This window comes from Hypanus sabinus, chromosome 17 (genome assembly GCF_030144855.1).
Source record: "Hypanus sabinus isolate sHypSab1 chromosome 17, sHypSab1.hap1, whole genome shotgun sequence".
Taxonomy (NCBI): Eukaryota; Metazoa; Chordata; class Chondrichthyes; order Myliobatiformes; family Dasyatidae; genus Hypanus; species Hypanus sabinus.
The window spans coordinates 19,255,505-19,273,794 of NC_082722.1; the positions used below are offsets into that span (position 1 = coordinate 19,255,505).

The 18,290-nt window shown below is 38.9% G+C and overlaps 1 protein-coding gene across 1 annotated transcript; it reads right to left on the reverse strand.

Annotated features, from left to right (window-relative positions):
- Nucleotides 1-3,310: 3,310 nt before the first annotated feature.
- LOC132407144 (M1-specific T cell receptor beta chain-like) lies at nucleotides 3,311-18,056 on the reverse strand. Its single transcript, XM_059993446.1, has 7 exons — nucleotides 17,981-18,056; nucleotides 17,476-17,781; nucleotides 12,570-12,863; nucleotides 8,594-8,698; nucleotides 7,920-7,963; nucleotides 5,959-6,069; nucleotides 3,311-4,489 (listed from the first exon to the last, which is right to left on the reverse strand). Exons 1-7 carry the CDS (start codon nucleotides 18,033-18,035, stop codon nucleotides 4,352-4,354), a joined length of 1,053 nt encoding a protein of 350 aa, XP_059849429.1. The 5' UTR covers nucleotides 18,036-18,056; the 3' UTR covers nucleotides 3,311-4,351.
- Nucleotides 18,057-18,290: the final 234 nt, after the last annotated feature.

Here is an 18,290-nt window from a genome sequence, read left to right on the forward strand (position 1 = left end):
GCTGCAGAGCCTCCGGCGATTGCATTTCGAAGCTGTCCTGAATTGACGGGGATCTGGAGGAGAGTGGGGTGTTGGGCATAATGTTTCTCTTTATGCTGATGATCTATTAATTTTTCTTCCAAATCCGTCCACAGCCTTACGTCCAATGTTTTCCCTTCTTGATCAATTTAGCCAGTTCTCTGGCTATAAACTTAATTTACATAAGAGTGAACTTTTTCCAATTAAAAAAGAAGCACAAATATTAGTATTTCGCTACCTCCCCTTTAAAGAAGTTGATAATCAATTTACTTATCTTGGAATTATAGTTACAAGAAATTTTAAGGATCTTTTTCTTGAAAATTTTGCCGATCTTTTGTACTCTACAAAACAGAGTTTGTCACAATGGTCACCTTTATCTATGTCCTTGGTAGGTCGTGTTAATGTTATTAGAATGTATGTTCTCCGTAAATTTTAATACGTATTTCAATCTATTCCAATTGTTATTTCTAAAACCTTTTTTTGATTCCTTAGACTCTATTATTTTGTCTTATCTGTGGAAGAGTAAGCGTTCCAGAATTAACAAAGCTTACCTTCAAATATCTAAAAAAGAGGGCGGCATGGCCTTACCTAATTTTCATCTATACTACTTGGCAGCTAACATTCGTTGTCTGATTTCCTGGTCTTTTTTCCATAGCCAGTCTGACCGCCCTAAATGGGTAGGAATGGACCTGAATTCCACTAAGGATCTGTCTATCTCTGCACTTTTTGGATCTGCACTCCCTAGTAGTTTGCCTAGACTAATTATCAATCCTCTTGTTAGGCATACTCTGCGAATATGGAGCAAGTTAGGAAATTTTATGATTTCTATGGTTTTTCCCTTTCTAGTCCTATTTTACATAATCATATTTTGCTACCTTCTATGCACGATTCAACATTTTATAATTGGTATAAAAATGGCGTTAGGTTTTTTGAAAACCTTTTCATTGATAATAGCTTCGCATATTTTCAACATCTCTCTGCTATGTTTAATCTACCTAATGCCCATTTCTTTAAATATCTCCAAATTAGACACTTCATTAATCCTTTATTACCCAACTTCCCCGAGATGCCCGAGAAAAATGCTATGGACTTGTTTCTCTCTATTAATCCATTGGGTAAAGGCTTAAAATCTTTTATTCGTGATAAATTAATATCCTTATGGCGCGCCTTTTCGGATAAAATCAGAATGACTTGGGAATGACTCCCTTTATCAAATGAGGTTTGGGACTCGATTCTCAAGTCGGTTAACTCAACTTCTCTTTGTGTTCGCCACTGTCTTTTACAGTTTAAGATTGTTCATCGGGCACATACGTTCAAATCTAAATTATCTCGATTTTATCCTAGTATTAGTCCTCTTTGTGATAAATGCAAAATGGCGAGGCTTCTCTCATTCATATGTATTAGACCTGTCCTTGTCGAGAGAAATTTTGGAGAGATATTTTCTTAACTTTAACCTGTATTCTGAATCGCCACTTAGAACCAAAGCCTTTAATTGCTCTTTTTGGTTTCTTGGCTGAGACAGATATACATTGGAGTTTGACAAAACGTCGAATATTATCTTTTGATCTGTCCTGGCTAGACGTCTAGCTCATCTTAGATGGTGAGATGTTGCCCCACCCACGCACGCTCAATGGCTTAACGATATGATGTCCTGTTTGGATCTTGAAAAAATTCATTACTCAATTCTTAATTCGGACATAAAGTTTCATAAGGCCTGGGGACCTTTTATTAAGTATTTTCAAAACTTTCCTTTTGATTAAGTTTCTTTTTCAGTCTCTTGATTCAGCTTTTTTTGGTAGTAGCCGTTATTATCTTCTGTTTTTAATTGTATTTACAGTTTTGGTGGTTTGAATGTTCTGATTGATATTTACTACATTTTGCTCTGGTTGGCCTGGAGTTTTTTTTTTTTTTTGCGGGGTTGGGGCCGGACACTGCCTTTACACGACTTCAATTTGGGTGCTTTTTCAATTATTATATTCTGTATTATATAACCATTGTATTTTTATCTTGCACTGTATTAATTTCCTATTTCGTTCTAGGGTTTTTTTTTTGTGGTGTTGTCGAAAATGCATAAAAATCAATTAAAAAGTAAAGGAAGAGACTGGGGCTATTCATCCCTAGAGCTCAGGTGGTTGCGTGGTGACCATTTATATGTAATGTCAGGACGGGTAGGCAGGGATATGGTCAAAGTCTTTTACCCAGGATCGGTTAAGTGAGAATAAGAATGTATCGATTACAGGCGAGAGAGAAAATATTTAAAAGAGATCTAGGGCAAGTTTTTCAACAAACGAGATTTGGTAAATGGACCAGAGTACAAGATGAATCTTTAGAACTGGGTACGATTCCAATGTGTGAAGTACATTTGGATTAGTACATGGATAGAAAAGGTTATTGTGGTAAAATCCAATTGGGACCATCTGCGTTTTCAATAGTACCAATTAATTGTCAGAGAATACATAAAATATACAATATTGAATATACAATATTGAATTATCCGACATCGAATAAAACAGAAGAGTAACTCAAGCAATGAATGACAGCAGAAACTTTAGAAATGGGGCTAGAAACGTTAGAAAACGTTAGAAGGTTCTGCGGAGCCTTCTCCTCCTCCTCCCACGAACAGGTACCATTCCCCCACGCCTACTGTTGCTCCTACCCCTGCAAGCAAACAATTGCAAAGACCCCGAGAGAGACGATGATTTGCAGTACGGAAAATCTAATCGTCATTGCAACGAATTCAACATGCCCCATCCCCCCTTTCTCCCTAATGAAAGGACAGAATGGAGTCACTCCGCACGAGAAGGGAACTGCAAAGCAAAAAACTCTTTGACCTACGGTGCTAATGTCTGCTGCGTCGCTCTTTTTCGAGATCTCCGACTCGATAGTCGGCAGGAAACTCCCCCCGCAGCAACGAGAGAAACTGTGTGTGTGTCTGTGTGTGTGTGTGTGTGTGTGTGTGTGTGTGTGTGTGTGTGTGTGTGTGTGTGTGTGTGTGTTTGTGTTTGTGTGGGTCTGTCTGTGCGCATGCGCGTACATGTGTCTGAGTGAGCGAGACAGAGGGAGTGAACAAGAGAAAGAGGGAGACGGAGAGAAAAAGTCTGCAGTAAATAATAAAGAGTGGAACCACACCCATGAAATCAATTTGAGTGCAAAGGTACCTACTTGGAGTTCAGAACTGCAAATATATTCTCCGACTGGAAGGGAATGACGGGAATCACAATCGGGGGGAAACAAACTACAGATACCTTATCAGTTTCAAATGCACTTTACAAATATTGACCAGAGTGTTTTTAATTCAATAGATGCTTGGTCATTGAAACTTGCACTGAAAAAAAGTATTTAGCTCTTTGAAAGTACTTATAACAAAGAAAAACATATATTTAGCTGTTGGGATGAAAAAGTTGGGAAGCTTCAAATTTAGCAAATAAAAAAAAGAAATCCATTTCGATTTGACAGTCCGAGTTAACACCGGAGACTACTGAACTAATTTTCTCTGCATTCGGATCAGACAATTGATGTAAGCCCACGAATTATGTAATATTATTCATGTACCCGGTTCTCTCACATAAGATCAACAGTTTTCCCTAGCCATCGGGATCGTTGATATAGTGAAAGTTTTTTTTAACAAACATTTTACATTTACTGCAAATTCCACGATAATTTCTATTATAACGTGAAAGGTTCCCGGGAGAATCACGGGTGAGAAACATAGTTATAGCCTTAGATTTATAACTTTTCATCGGGTTACCAATCAGAAATCTCTTTCTGTTTCTCTCTCCATCAAAATGTTGTCACGACAACGTATTGCGAATATTCGAATATCGTCCGATTTCTATTTCCCTCGTTTGAACATTGATATAATTGTGCAAGATTAGGTTATTAATTGGCGGGTTTTCCTTGTCACTAAAAAAATTCTCGCCCATGGTGGCGAATCTCTGGATTTATTCTTCATCCTGTAAGGTCTGCGGGGGTAAAACTATTGGGAAACTTTTAAGGGGAAGGAAGTATTTTTTCTTGGAATGGTCGGGTCTGTGCAGTAGACCGGAGGAGGAGACTGCGACTGAGCATATCTGATATTATCACCTTGAATGGCCGGGCAGTGGACAGGGCCGGAGTGGTTTATTGCTGTTCTTTTCTTAATTTACTTAGGTTTTATTTTATGACAATTGCTTCTCTAAATCGGAAAAACGTCGAAGACCAAAATGATCATTTATTTTCCCAATCATGACATGTACGTCGATCATCAACCGTTTGTGGATGCAAGAAACGAAACGTAGCAATGCTCTGGCCTACACTCATTGATAATATATGGCTATGAACTGCAATCGGATTCTCAGCTACACAGCTCCTTTGATGTATTTACATCTGCGTACAATGTATGTTTGCTTTGATGTTTGGATGCCTGTGTGTAACTCGAATCGGGAATCTGCAGAGCGGCATATGTCAGTTTGTCAGCTCCATTTCCTTTAGCCTGTGAAAGTAATCCAAAATCAGCGGTTAGTCGCGTATTTTGTGACTGATTGAATCACAGCATTGTAAAATAATTTAGAGATGTACTGATCAGTAAAGAACTTTAGGTTGCTTACGCTTGAACACAATTATCTCAACATTGTTTCAAGATTTCCCTTAATTATTTCTATATTAGCGATTCATGCCTTACTTAAAAAGTTCTTTAACAAAATCAAGATACGAGAGTAGAGAAACCCTTGAAGAGGCAGATGTGGTACAAAACAATTGGCAAACTTATAGTACAATTGCATTTTCTCTCATCTGTGACTGAATGCCGCATCCGGTTTCGTTTATGGATCTCATAGGTGTTTGCTCAGCCGCACGTGCCAACACAGTTCCAAATGCACATGGACATCGTTGTCAGTAGACAGCGCATAACATATAGAATGAACGTTAGCACTTTGTTCAGTCAGACTCTCTGATTACAGTTTTGTCACAATTCTGTATTTCCGGTAGTTCAGTTCTCTTCGGTTATTCTCAGACGCATGTTTATTACGGAGCTGATAATTGACGGTAGGAAGGATGGCATTCCTAGTTTGGTGCTTCTTGGCGATTCCACACGGGTAATTACATGTGAAATTAAATTTGTAAAAGCAAGGAAAAAGTAATCTCTGGAGATTCTGCAGATGCTAGAAGTCTTGAAGAATGCAAACCCAATACTGAAGGAATTCACTAGGTAAGGCAACATGTAAGAAGGAAAGTAAACTGTCGATTGTTTCTGGTAGAGACGTTTTATCGGGACTGGAATAGATTAGAATCCAGAATATAAAGGTGTGCAGGGGGTGCGGGAAAAGTAGCAGGTGACAGATGAAAACAGGTGAGTGCGAAGGTATGTGGGATTGGAATGACGTTAGAAGCTGGGAGATGTCGGGAAGAAAAGAAAAGGTAAACAGTGTATGAAGGAGTCGGAGACGGGGGGGGGGGTGGTGGACAGTGGACCCTGCAAAATGGAAGAAGGAGGAGCACATGGGAGGAGGGCAGCCTGATGGGCAGATGACGAGAAGAGAAAAAGTGAAACGGAGAATAGAAAAAAGAGAGAATGGAACGATGGAGAAATTCCGGAAAGTTATAGAAATCGACATACATCCCTTCAGGTTGGAGTCTCCGCAGACGGAAGAAAATATTATGCTTTTACCAGAACGGTAAGATGTTTCCCTTAAAAGGGGATTAGCTGTGACAAACCTTATATTTTGTTACAGTGTCAATGGTATCCTCAAGTTTGTAAAATTAACTTCCTCTTGGACGATGATTAAATATACAAATATGAATCCTCTGGGGTACTCCGGTTTCCTCCAATGACTTACAGGTTAGGAGGTTAATTGGTCACTTGGGTGTGACTGAGCGGCACGGGCTGGTTGCACCGGAATGGCCTCTTACAGTGATATATCTCTAATGCAAATCTATGTCACATTCACGCTAATTCTGCTTTACCTGGGAATAGATAACTCGCTCCTCATGTTGTCCATCTTTGATAAATGGTTTACTCTCCCTATGGTTTAGTGAAGCATAGGCAGTGGTGTGCTCAACCGGTGCTTGTTCAGCCTGTTGGAAAAACATATTTAATACAGATCATTGATATAGAGCTCAGTGATCATAAACTAAATTAAATTTGCCAAATCTAAACACCGAGAATAAAAAAAATGTTGGAATAACATTTTGTCTGCGCACAATGATACAGTTCATACATCATACCGGAGGAGGGATCTCGACCGTTTCAGGCTGAAAATCGCTATGTTTAGATTATCAAATCACCGCTTATAACAGTCGTAGGAATAGGATGGAGTTCTCAGTTCTGGTCATCTCTGTGTTTTCTTTTTGATCTGGTAAATCTTGTCTCTTACATCGCTCAAAATTCTGTGCATGGGCACAGGCCCATGTTATATCTTTTACGCATGCGTCGAATTATCGTAATCATTGTCCTGATCTGAAATCGTCCCTGCGGTGCAAATTGAAACTATGACCCTTAACAATCACATTATTTAAGTTGAGGATATTGGAGCAAATGGCAAGTCCCGATGCTAAGTCTCGCTTAACACTAGCCGGAAACAGGGGAGCGGCATCCTGGGCCTTCGTTGATTTGATTGGATTTGCTGGTAAATTACGATCCAAGTAGTTAGAACCAATAGACGTAGTTGTTACAGTAAATGATAAAAATGGTATTTGTTTTACTGAAGTAATGACATAGCATTTCAGAATAATAAAATAATAGTCAAAATTTATCATGAATGCTTCAACTTCCACTTCAACTTCAACTTAGATATAAGTTGCTTAGATTAAGCAATAGCCCTGCATTTCCGGAAGTGTTACGAACACTGGTAGAAGTTTTAGCGGAATTCTACCGTAATGAAATCAATGACGTCTGCAGGACTATCTTATCTTAGTTGCTGCAGCTGCTCCATTTGCAGCTAAAGTCGTTAGGTAAAATTAAAACTAAATGAATGAAACTGGAGAATGTGATTAATGAAACACAGGAAGACAAGGGTTATCTTGAGAATGAATCCATGTACCAAAAAATAATAACATTGAAGTGCTGGAAGCATGAAGTAAAGCAGAGAAATAGAACACACAACATTTTAGTAGATCAAGAACCACCAGTTAAAGGGAAATAGTTCATGTTCTCGTTGCAATCTGCGGAAGGGTCTTCAGTCTGGAATGTCAACTGGTTCTCTTTCCAAAATCGGTCAGAATCCACAGATAATTTTCTGGTTGGAATCCAAATGGGAGACGACAGTACTTTTATCCGTTTAAGACTTTTTATCCCAAATTGAGGACAATACTCATTCAGCGTATCATCGTGGACGAGAAGGTGCCATGGGGAGTATCATTGTTCACCACACACTACAAGGTTTTTTTGCAAGTATATTCGGTTCCATTCCACCGCTGTGTGGATCTAAGTTGCGGATCGGGGTTAAAACCGCATTTAATATTGCAGAGACCATTCCAACAAAACAAGATTTCTTTACATTTTTACCTTGCTTACTGCCGTCAGATCAAATGTATCACACATTATGAATTGATTCGTGCACGTACTGTAGTTTCCCATTCTCCAGTCAACTGCTATTCTCGTAAACTAGGATTTAGTAGTTTCTCACAGTCTCAGATACGTGTTGAATTATTTCTCAAAGCAATTGACCTTCCAATGGTAAATATGACCGTTCCCCTTCCAATCCAACCGGCTATGAACCGGTGTGGAATCATGAAAGGATACTGGAAACAAATGCAACGGGAACATTCAATTAAATCTTGGATATATACTTGAAAATAAATATTTGATGGGGAAAACAGTTTTATTTTCCATACTACGCTCCAAAGTGTTATGGAATTAAATAGATTCATGATAACTTTACTATGCAAATATCCCGCCCTGAAACAAAACCAGTCGCTTAACCTACCGGGTCTTCATTCTGACATCCGTCCAAAGAATTTTTGTTACCCCCTTCAGAAAAAAAAACAAAAATAAATGATTTGCATTGTAAACATCGTACATCATTCATTTGATACCAATCGAATTAATCGTATAAGTGGAACTGCTGAAGTCACGGATCTGTCAGAAAATATTTGTTGGTAACAGTCGTGCTAATATACTGTATTCTGCATTAACCTGGTGCTTAGCTCAAAAGGCATTGACTTTCAGCGAGGCTGTAAAGTGATAATAGCATACAGCGGCAGTACTGTATTTAAGTATGCCAGCCAAAATTGAAATTAAAACCAATGAAAGTTAGTCAATGTTCTTTACACAATCAGAGGGAGTTTAGATCTACGCCAAGTCATTTACGTTTCAAAATACGGATCTGCCACTGCATTAAAAAAAAAGACATTTGAAGAACTCCATGTAACGGCATTCAGAAATGAGATATGAAATATTTCTAGTGGACTGGTGAAATAATTGAACTTTATGATCAAGCATATATTGTGCTAGAATATTATCACTGACATCTGGCTTCGACAATCGCGATCCATTTCCAAATATTCTGTAAATGTCATTTACTGTTTTGAAGTTAAATGTCATTAACGCTTCTATTTTGTACGAATAGAGGTGATGTTTCTCAGCAATCAGTCTTCTTACCGTGCGATCTCTTTAACTTGAATTTCAGCAAAACTATTATCAAAATTACATTTAAAATTGCTGATCCGCCCAATGCACATGCGAGAATCAATCTGGTATCAGCGCCTTGAAAAAGAAACCGTGAAGCATTTATACATCTAAAAACAAATCCACACATGAGAAGCAACAATGTAGACTATTATATAGGGTCCTTTCAAACCTCACGAAATACTGATAGCAAAATTACAGAATATACCGTATAGAACAAAGAAATCTGGCTTTTAGTTTCTCCAGACACATACGAGCTATTTACTAAAACTAAGAATAGGCTCGGATGCTTTCTCCTGTACTTCTCTTGACAATAGATATTAGCACAACAATTGAACGTGTAATCGTCTAATACAATTCTAATTTCGATTTAACCTTTTAAGTCACGTCTGTCAAGGATATTCTTTAGTACGAATAGGCACGCCAAAAGAGTCCTGGTGCCTCAAAATTTCGCTTCTGCATTACGTGCTAAAATTACTCGCTTACTTCATGAGTTTATAACACTGTACATCTAAGTCTCCTGAACGTGTATCGAGCATATGAAACGCATTTTCCCACTGTTATGTTTTCCACAGTTTTACGAGTGAGAAACCCGAATTAATGGAAAACTGCATAATGAAAACATATATAAACCCCAGTCATCTATTTGAACTGTGTTGCCACTATTATTGGAAGGGAATTATGCAGAGACTGAGTTTTGTCAAAGTCTGTTTACAGTTTCACTCCATATGTATTAGATACAGGTGGTAATTAAGTGTCACGCCTCAGTGTTCAGGAATTCCTGCCTTGATTCTGATTTTGCCCCATGCCGACATTTTTCCGGGAAAACTATATCAATTAAATACACCTTCACTCACCAGCAGATGGTTTCCCCTTTTGTTATACCACTATGCGATTTAGAGTTTAAGTTTTGCTTTTTCTCATCTTTGACAGATGTTTGGAAGTTTGTTACCTAACACGTACCACACGAAATCAATTTCTTAATTAATCCGACACGATTTAAACTGAGGGTATAAGACATTTGTTTTTAAGCACCATTCACATTGAGTGCCTACCTTTAGATTCTATTCTTGGGGAATTAATGTTCAATATTTAACGTTTCCGAAAAAAGATTTGGATGAAATTCAATGTCCAAGTTGTGTGAACCTGGAGTGCGAGTCAGCACAGGGCTCAATTTGGCTTCTATTTTAGGGGCCTCGCTTCCCTTTGCACTTACTAAAGTGAATAAACAAACAACTAATCCAATAACTAAACATGCAATACGAATATGGTTTCAATTTCGTAAATGTTTCGTTTGAATAAATTTCTCCTATCAAGTCCTATTATATCCATGTTTTCGTCAAAACATTCAGAACTGATCAAGCTTTTCTTTTATGGAAAACGACCGGGATAGCATGTTTTCGTGATTTATTCGTGGATAACTGTCTCAAGTTTTCTGAACTATTTTCTAATAAGTATAATTTGCCTAGATCACATTTTTCAGATATTTACAGATTAGATACTTCTTGAATGTTATTTTACCTATGTTTCCGATAACACATCAAACTGAAATTACAGGAAAAAATAGGTTTAAACCCCTATCAGAAGAGTTTAGCAGCAATTATTTATGATCCGATTGCGAAAATACGTCTAGCTGCATCTGATAAATTAAGAATGAATGGGAAATAGAACTTGAGGTATCTTTAACTACAGAGAAATGGGAGAAAATTCTCCAACTTGTTAACAGTTCTTCAATGTGTGCCAGGCACGCCTTGGTACAATTTAAAGTAGTTCATATGGCCCATATGTCTAAGGATAAGTTTGCTCGTTTTTATTGTCATATAAATTCTGTCTGTGACAGATGCAATTCCAACGTTGCTTCCGTGACACAAATGTTCTGGTTTTGCTCTCTTCCGGAAAAACATTGGAAGAACATTTTTGATACTATTTCAGTAGTTCTGCGCATCGATTTACAACCTCATCCTATTACTGCAATTTTGGGATTACCAGTGTGCTGTCTTTACGACATTTATTTAGTTTATAATATTTTTGCTTAGTAATTCATTCGATAGTGTTTTCTAGTTAGAATTAGAAGTGTTCAAAGTATATTCAGTGAATGTAAAATATATCGGCATGCGATGACGTCACATCCGGTTTCGCCGCGTCTTGTGGGAAAATACCGGTTTGGAATTAACGCGAGGGTGGGGGCTCACAACGAGGCACACCAGAGCAGATGTTGTTTTGCAGGCATGAGAAATCACAGTGAGAGCAACGCTGTAAGTTAATAGATAATCGATATATTGAACTAAGATGTTAATGCCGATCCTGTTAGAAGTAACGACGGTCGATAATATTTATGCTTTCGTTAGTTAAAGAGTTGCGGATAGTTTGCATTGAAGTGTATTTAAAGTAGTCAATGGAGCAGGTAAACTCTGCCTGTATACTGCACCTTAGTGTAATGTAGTTATAGTCACCTTTGCAAGTATTTACAATTGAAATGTGATATTAAGGTAGGACCAAATACTGTATCAATCTTGTATTGTTTTATCAACAGTTTTCACCATATGTTAATGTGAAGAATGAACAGTAAACGGTTAATCTTACTGCGATCTGGTTCTCATTGACTGTGGTTTATCTCGACGTTGAATTCAACGTTATCAGTTACACTCGAAGGAGAACGTTACAACCAGTGATGGACTCTAGTCATTTATCCCGTTCAGCTTGCTGTTTGATTGCATTTCTAACATTAATAGACAGAAGATCCATTTTATTTAAATGGGGAGAGTTTTGTCCCCCTACTAGATTTCAATGGTTTTCCCAAACTATGACATGTTTAAACCTATAAAAAAATAAAAGTGGTACTATCGATATTTCGGTTAAATTTGAAGAAACTTGGAGGACATTTATTCGAATTTTCATATAATGTCAGATGACCTTTTCCGAATCCTCCTCAATAACCATCTGTTCGCTTATAGAGGAGCGGAGTTAATGACAAATATTGATTTTAACCAGTCAAACACTGCAGCCCAGCTTTTGTTTTGTTTAGTTTTTTTTTAGTTTAGGGGGACTTTTTCGTATAAAAGTTTTTGAATCCTTTCAATTTTCAGTTATTACGAGATTGGAGGCTTAGATTACATATGTTACTCGGACTCTGTGTTTGTATTCGTTAACCGTTAGTAATGTAATCCTTTCTATTATTATCATTAGCATCTTTATTAATTCGAAACTTAATTAAGAAACGATCGAAAAAGACAGAATGTAAACTGTAATCAAGTAATCTGAAAAATTCGCCCTACTTCCGTGATGGGAAGCTGTTCTGTGACTGTTCTTAACCAGATTTGATTGACACACCGATATCATTTGGAAACGTTTCCATCCTTCCATCAGTGCTAGAGATTCTGAACATGTTCAAAATTCAGAGTGCACAAAATGCAGAAGGTAAGACGTAGATCAGGAGAGGAATAAAATAACAACATTTCCGTCCGATAACTTACACCAGGACGCAATCAAGACACCATCTGACCTTGCTCCAGGATGTAACTGAAACTGAGAGGCACAGTGAGGGAGAGACGCTTTATGATATTTTTAGCAAATGCCCAGAAGTTTGCTACCTTACAACTATTGAACGATTTCAATTTCATCATTCGTGCTACACGATTTAGAGCAACAGGAACAACACATCAGCTTCTGAATTCCTTTCACGTTTGTTATTCACTGTCAATAATTGATCTTTAAAATTAGTTAGTCTTCCTTTTAGTTATTCAGTTACTGTTCTTAAAACGTCACACTGACCCCACCACTATCACTTGCAAGCGCTTCCATCTTATATTAAGCGCAAATGATTCTGAGCATGCTTATATCCAGAGTTACACAGAAAATCCTCGAAGAACTCCGCCGATCAGGCACATCTAAAATATCGACGTTAAAGGTCGAGACCCAACATCATTACTTCATCAAGACACCAGCTTACCTTGCTCCAGGATGTAGCTGAAACTTACAGGCGCCGTGAGAGAGACATGCGACACCAGGCAGGTGTAAATATCTTTTCCCCATGTAGACTGCGTGATTTCCAATAAACTAGAAGCTTCGTACATGCCATCAACGTACGAGTTTGGCACAGTTTCTATTCCCATGTGAATTCGTTTCTTATTTCTTTGCCAAACGATTTCTAATTTCTCCGGGTAGAAGGCAGCCGTTTTACAAAGAAGCTTTCGAGGAGACGAAAACCCTCCAACAGGAACAATTTCCAATGGAGTTGGAGGAACTTGAATAAAAACAAAGTTATATTGGGTATTTTCGATCCATTTCAGTGCAGGTAGATTTCTTCATTTTCACATCAACTGGCATGACACTCTAACTATCAAATGAGTTACCCGCCAGTATTAACCGGTATTTAATAAATTATTTTATTTTCCCGCTCTGTTTATTATTGCACAACCAGACGCACACACCACTGAGCGAAACATTGCTCTTCTGGGGCCAAGTTGCAAAATACAGTACTGTATAGTGTATGTAGTCACACACAGCAAATGTAGTTACCAATCAGTCCAGACAGTCACAAGATAAGTGGAACAAATACGGTAATCTTGGGAGACAGAGGAAAGGAAAGTTCAGAGGATACACTTCGATGGCGAAGCTAAGTGGTCCGAAGTGAGGAAGACATTCTCTTTTGAATGGTATTTGAGCTTTTCTGAACATTTTTTTGCGCAGTTGACTTTGCAAACTTTGCTACCTTTGGGTTTTTTATTTCATATTAAGACTGAGCTGCAAAAACCAAAATATCACAGATGTCTATCGTAATGGAGTTTAATTTTCTGGCAGCTCAACTGTCAAGGGAGTGTTACAGATCTTGGGATTAAGCTTCCTAGTCATGAACATCCAGTAATAGAGCTTTCCCCGGAATTTGAATCATTCCTACAACAGTTCCCCGTGTTGAATGTGCAGATCATCTCCTCCGTGAAAAAATCTGGAACGCAAATGCAAATTGATATTATGCGCATTGATTCTATTGTTCTATTCTTTCTAAAGCCTGAAGTCCTGCAGGAAAATGGTCGACAGTGACTTGTCACTGCTATAGGGTCGCTTATGGAAATGATGCCTTGCAGAGGTTCAAACAGGAACTGAACAGCTTCAATTTCACCGTACACAGAGCTCACTAAAACGTGAGCCCAATTTTAAGGTTTTGTAAACATGGGCTGCCTCCGCTACAGCTACGGCGTCTAACAGGAGACATTCAATAGTTAGATTGCTTTATCTGTTTATCACAGCAGTTAGGATTTCACTCGGCCTACAATAGCTATCCGGAGATCACCGTTGCCCGACTCCACTTCCCGTGCCTACACCGACTTCAATATTGGCCTTCTCAAATTCTAGGTGAAGGACAATCCCAAGGTGGAAGAAATCGAAGCTTTCTGCATATACATTAAGCGTAAAGGGATATCGACAAATAAAATTGATCTATTTGAAGATCAGCGAGTTCAACAATGAATGGAGCCTAAAGAGATTGTCGGGGCGGGGTGAGATCTAATCTATTTCCATCAGTGTTTTCTCGGGAGACGTACACAGAGGCTATGCAACTAAGCAAAACAGAAGCAATGCCATAGTCCTTATACGGATTACAATCTTGGAGCAAATTGGGGTGCAGATATCCCTAGAACATGGCAAGGTGTCCTATCGGACCTCGTTCGAAGCTAATGCAGAAAGTGAAAGGGCCCCGATGAAACTGTTCAAAATGTCCTTACCATTGGATGTTCCGGAGAACAAGTGTATAACTAATGTTTTAAGACCATATGACTATTGGATAGAGGAGCCCAATTAGGAAACTTCAGCCATCTAGTTTGTTCTGGACATTTCATCATAGCTGAAATTTTCCTCTCAGCCCCAATCTCATGCCTCCTCCCCTTAGCTCTTCATGCCCTGATCAATCAAGAATATATCAACACCTGCTGTAAATATCCAGACTTACAAAGACTTGGTCTCTATAGCTGCTTGTGCCAAAAAAAAACTACACTGGTTCACCACTCTCTGGCTTTAGGCATTCCTTCTCATCTCCTTGTTAAAAAGATCCCCATCTATTCTAAGGTTGCGTCCTCTGATCTTAGACTCTCCCAACATAGGAAACATCCTCTCCATATCCACACAATCACGTGATTTCACCTTTAAATACGTTTGAATAAAGTCAGCCTTATTTTTTTCTGAATTCTAGTGGAAACAGGCCCAGAGCTCCTCATATGATAAGCTATTGAATTCTGAAATCATTGTCATGAACCACTTTTGAACCCACTCCAGTTCCTCCACATTCTTCCCGAGATAAGTGGCCTCAAACTGCTGACAATATGCCGTGACGCCTCACCAGTGCTTTCTAAGTCCCAATATTCATACTTGCTTTTATATTCTAGTCCTCTTGAAAACATTGCTGTCATTTTATTTGCCTTCCTGACCACAGAGACAACCTGCAAATTAATCTGCATGGAATACTGCACACGGACTCCCAAGTCCCTTTGCCCAATGTTTTTGGACTTTCGCTCCAGTTAGAAAATAGTCGAAACGTTCACACACTGAACCAAAGTGCATGACCACATTCCTCTACACGTTGCATTCTATCTGCCATTTATTTGCCAATTCTCTTAATCTAATCCTTCTGTACCCTCTCTATTTCCTAAAAAATATTTTCATACCGTCTGCAAACTTTGCAACAAAGCCAACAATTCCATAATCCATGTCATTGACAAATTATTTTAAGCGATTCAGTCACAACACAGACCCCTGTGGGGATCACCGTCAGTCACGGGCAGCCAAATAGGTATTGCTCCCTTTATTCCCATTCTTTGTCTTTCACCCACTGCTTTATCCACCCTAGAATCTTTCCTGTAATACTTTGGGCTCGTAGCTGGTTAAACAGCCGTGTGTATGGTATCAAAGGCCTTCTGAAAATCCGAGTACACAACAACCAATTCTATCTAGCTTTATCGATCCTGCTTTTCATTCCTTCAATAAATTCAATCAGATTCGTCTGGCGAGAACTTACAGACTGGATATTACAGACTAATGGGTATTACAGATACGTAGGTAATTTATCGGGAGATATTCTAAAGAATAGGATATATAAATAATTAGACAACATTGTTTTGTGCAAGGAAGGCTCCGTCTAATCAACCTTAAAGAGCTTTCCGAGCGTCTTACCATGGATCTTCATGAAGAATAACAGTGGATATGGTCAACGTGGATCTTAGCAAGAGCTCTGGAAAAGCACTGCATGGGATGTTGGGTTGATCAAGAGCCTTCGCTTGGCATTCAGGATGAAAGAGTCAACGTTGGCTTCGCGGAGAAGCCAGAGTATGTAGCAGATAGTTGTTCTTTGAATGAAGGCTTTTGACAAGTGGTGTGCCGCATGGCTATGACAGCTTGCAGCGGGTTATAGACCAGGTGTAAAAATGGGCTGAAAATGGCAGATAGGATTAAACGAAGGCAATTGTAAGCTGTTGCGCTTTGAGAAGACAAACCAATCTCGGATTTACACAGTGAAAGAAACTGGAATTGAGGAGAGCGGTAAAAAATGATCTTGGAATATAGATCGAGAAATCTTTGAAAGTGGAGCCAAAGACGGATAGTATCGTAAAGATAGTCTTTCTCCTATTGGCATTTATATATCAGAGTATTGAGCGCAGAAGTTGGGATGTTGTGCTGAAGTTGTACTAGAAGTTAGTGAGAACAAATTAGCAGTATTGTTCGCTGTTCAGGTTATCTAGCTGCAGGCAGTTATCAATATGATTGAATGAGTTCAAGAGAACTTACAAGGAGTTTGCAAGAATTTGAGGACATGAATTACGAGGAAAGATTTAACTGGTTAGATTTTTTTCCCAAGATTCGTAAAAGAATGAGCGAACGTTTGATAGAGGCAGACAAAATAATGAGGGGTGCAGATACGGTGCAGGAAAGCCTGCTTCATCCACTGAGGTTTGGTGAGAATGTAATTAGTAGTCAGAGCTTAAGAGTCGAAGGAGAAGCATCAAAGTCAAACCTGAGAAGAAAAATCTTCATTTAGACCGTGATGCTATTGTGGTAATATCTGCCAGCGGAGGTGTTGAATGAGGGTTTGCGCTCGGCATTCTGCAGTTTACTGTCTAACCCCATCAGAATTCACCTCGATCTTGAGAGGTCTGTATTTCTCCTCATTTTGTGTGGTGAAAGAAATATAGAGTTCGCTAATCCTGCATGACAAAAGTTGGAATGACAACTTGCAGGGCATGTGAGAAATGGTCACGATGTTGGAATTATGTCGATTGGAACTGGGTGTTATTCCTCTCTACTTGTAGATGCGGAAATGGAGCATTGTGCTGCTGCATACATACCTTTTAATAGAGATAATATACGTTTTCATATATTTTGCTTCCTCTGTGATGACGAATAGTGTTATCCAACTGCAGCCATTCACATTAGTATGAATAATGTTTCGACTTCTTGCTTGCAAAACAATCCTAACCCTGCTTGTAAAGTAACTCGTTGCGTTGAGAGTACCTTCGCGATGATAAGGGTAAAGTCCAAAGGTATCACAAACCTTGGACATTAGTTTAAAATGGGAGATACCTGATGAACAGGGCTGCATGAACAGCAGCGGGAAAGAGCCTGGGGAAGTACGATACGATAAACTAAATTAACTCTATCATGCGCCTTGAAGCTGCTACATGAAATGTGATTAATTCTTCTGTTCTTTATAATTGCTAATTGAGAACATCTGGACTGGGGTATATTTAAACGTGGGAAAGGAATGTATTCTCGCCGTTTGCTTTATCAAGAATAAACATTTCGTTCTATCCTCACCACTAAGTTTGATGTAAAATGCACAGAGATGAAAATCTCCAAACAGCCACACTCACCGAAAACAGTGAGCCGGGAGCCACTTCCTCTCCCGTAAGATCGTTCTTGATACTTTGCTTCACAGTAATACATTCCGGAGTCGGCGAATGTGACATTCCAGAGTACAAGTGCTCCCCTTCCCGTTTCTACAGTCAAATGTCTTCTGCTGTCATTTTTTAAAAATGTCTTGTCGCCGTCCCTCCACCAACGAACGTCAGCAGTATCTTGTGATCGTGGAAAAATGCAGAACAAAGTAACATTCGCACCTCGCAGGACGTTCTGGTCCTTAGGTAATTGAGAGACTTCGCTCGCAGTTACATTGACAGCTGCCGGAAAAATAAGCAAGAGTATTAATAACAGTCAATCAAACAGCAAAAAAATCAACGACGTAATCCAATGGATATCTAATTGTTAAAGACAACCGAATATCTGAAACACTGGGACCAAATATGCTGCGGGCGCCCAGAGTTAAATATTCTAAAATAGAATATTCAGTTCGGAAGCGGCAGGAATAAATCAGCATACTTAGCAAAGTAATAGTCATAAATGCCATGAACGAAACCGTAAATATCTCCGACATCTTACAGAAAGCGAATCGCCTAATTCCTGCAACGCAAGTGGTTGTTTAAAAGCAATTGCTGGAGGGAATGGTCTTCGTGAGGAAATGTATTAATCATGTAAACATGACGTAGGATGACGCCACCACCATGCAAAATAATGTGGTTCAGATTTGAAATCTGCTTGGGCTAGGAGGAAAATAAAAACTCTTACAGTTTTAATTTTTCCCATGGCTTACCTAGAGCTTTCCTGATAATGCTGGGAATTTTGGCCTTTG

Excerpts from the sequence above, each read along its gene's own strand:
- LOC132407144 (XM_059993446.1), bottom strand. The coding sequence starts at position 18,035 with ATGTCGGAGATATTTACGGTTTCGTTCATGGCATTTATGACTATTACT. Across the intron at positions 8,699-12,569 it reads CAGCTACATCCTGGAGCAAG|GCGCTGATACCAGATTGATT; the intron begins GTAAGCTGGTGT and ends TTCTTTTTCAAG. Across the intron at positions 6,070-7,919 it reads GATGTCAGAATGAAGACCCG|GCTGAACAAGCACCGGTTGA; the intron begins GTAGGTTAAGCG and ends TTTTTCCAACAG.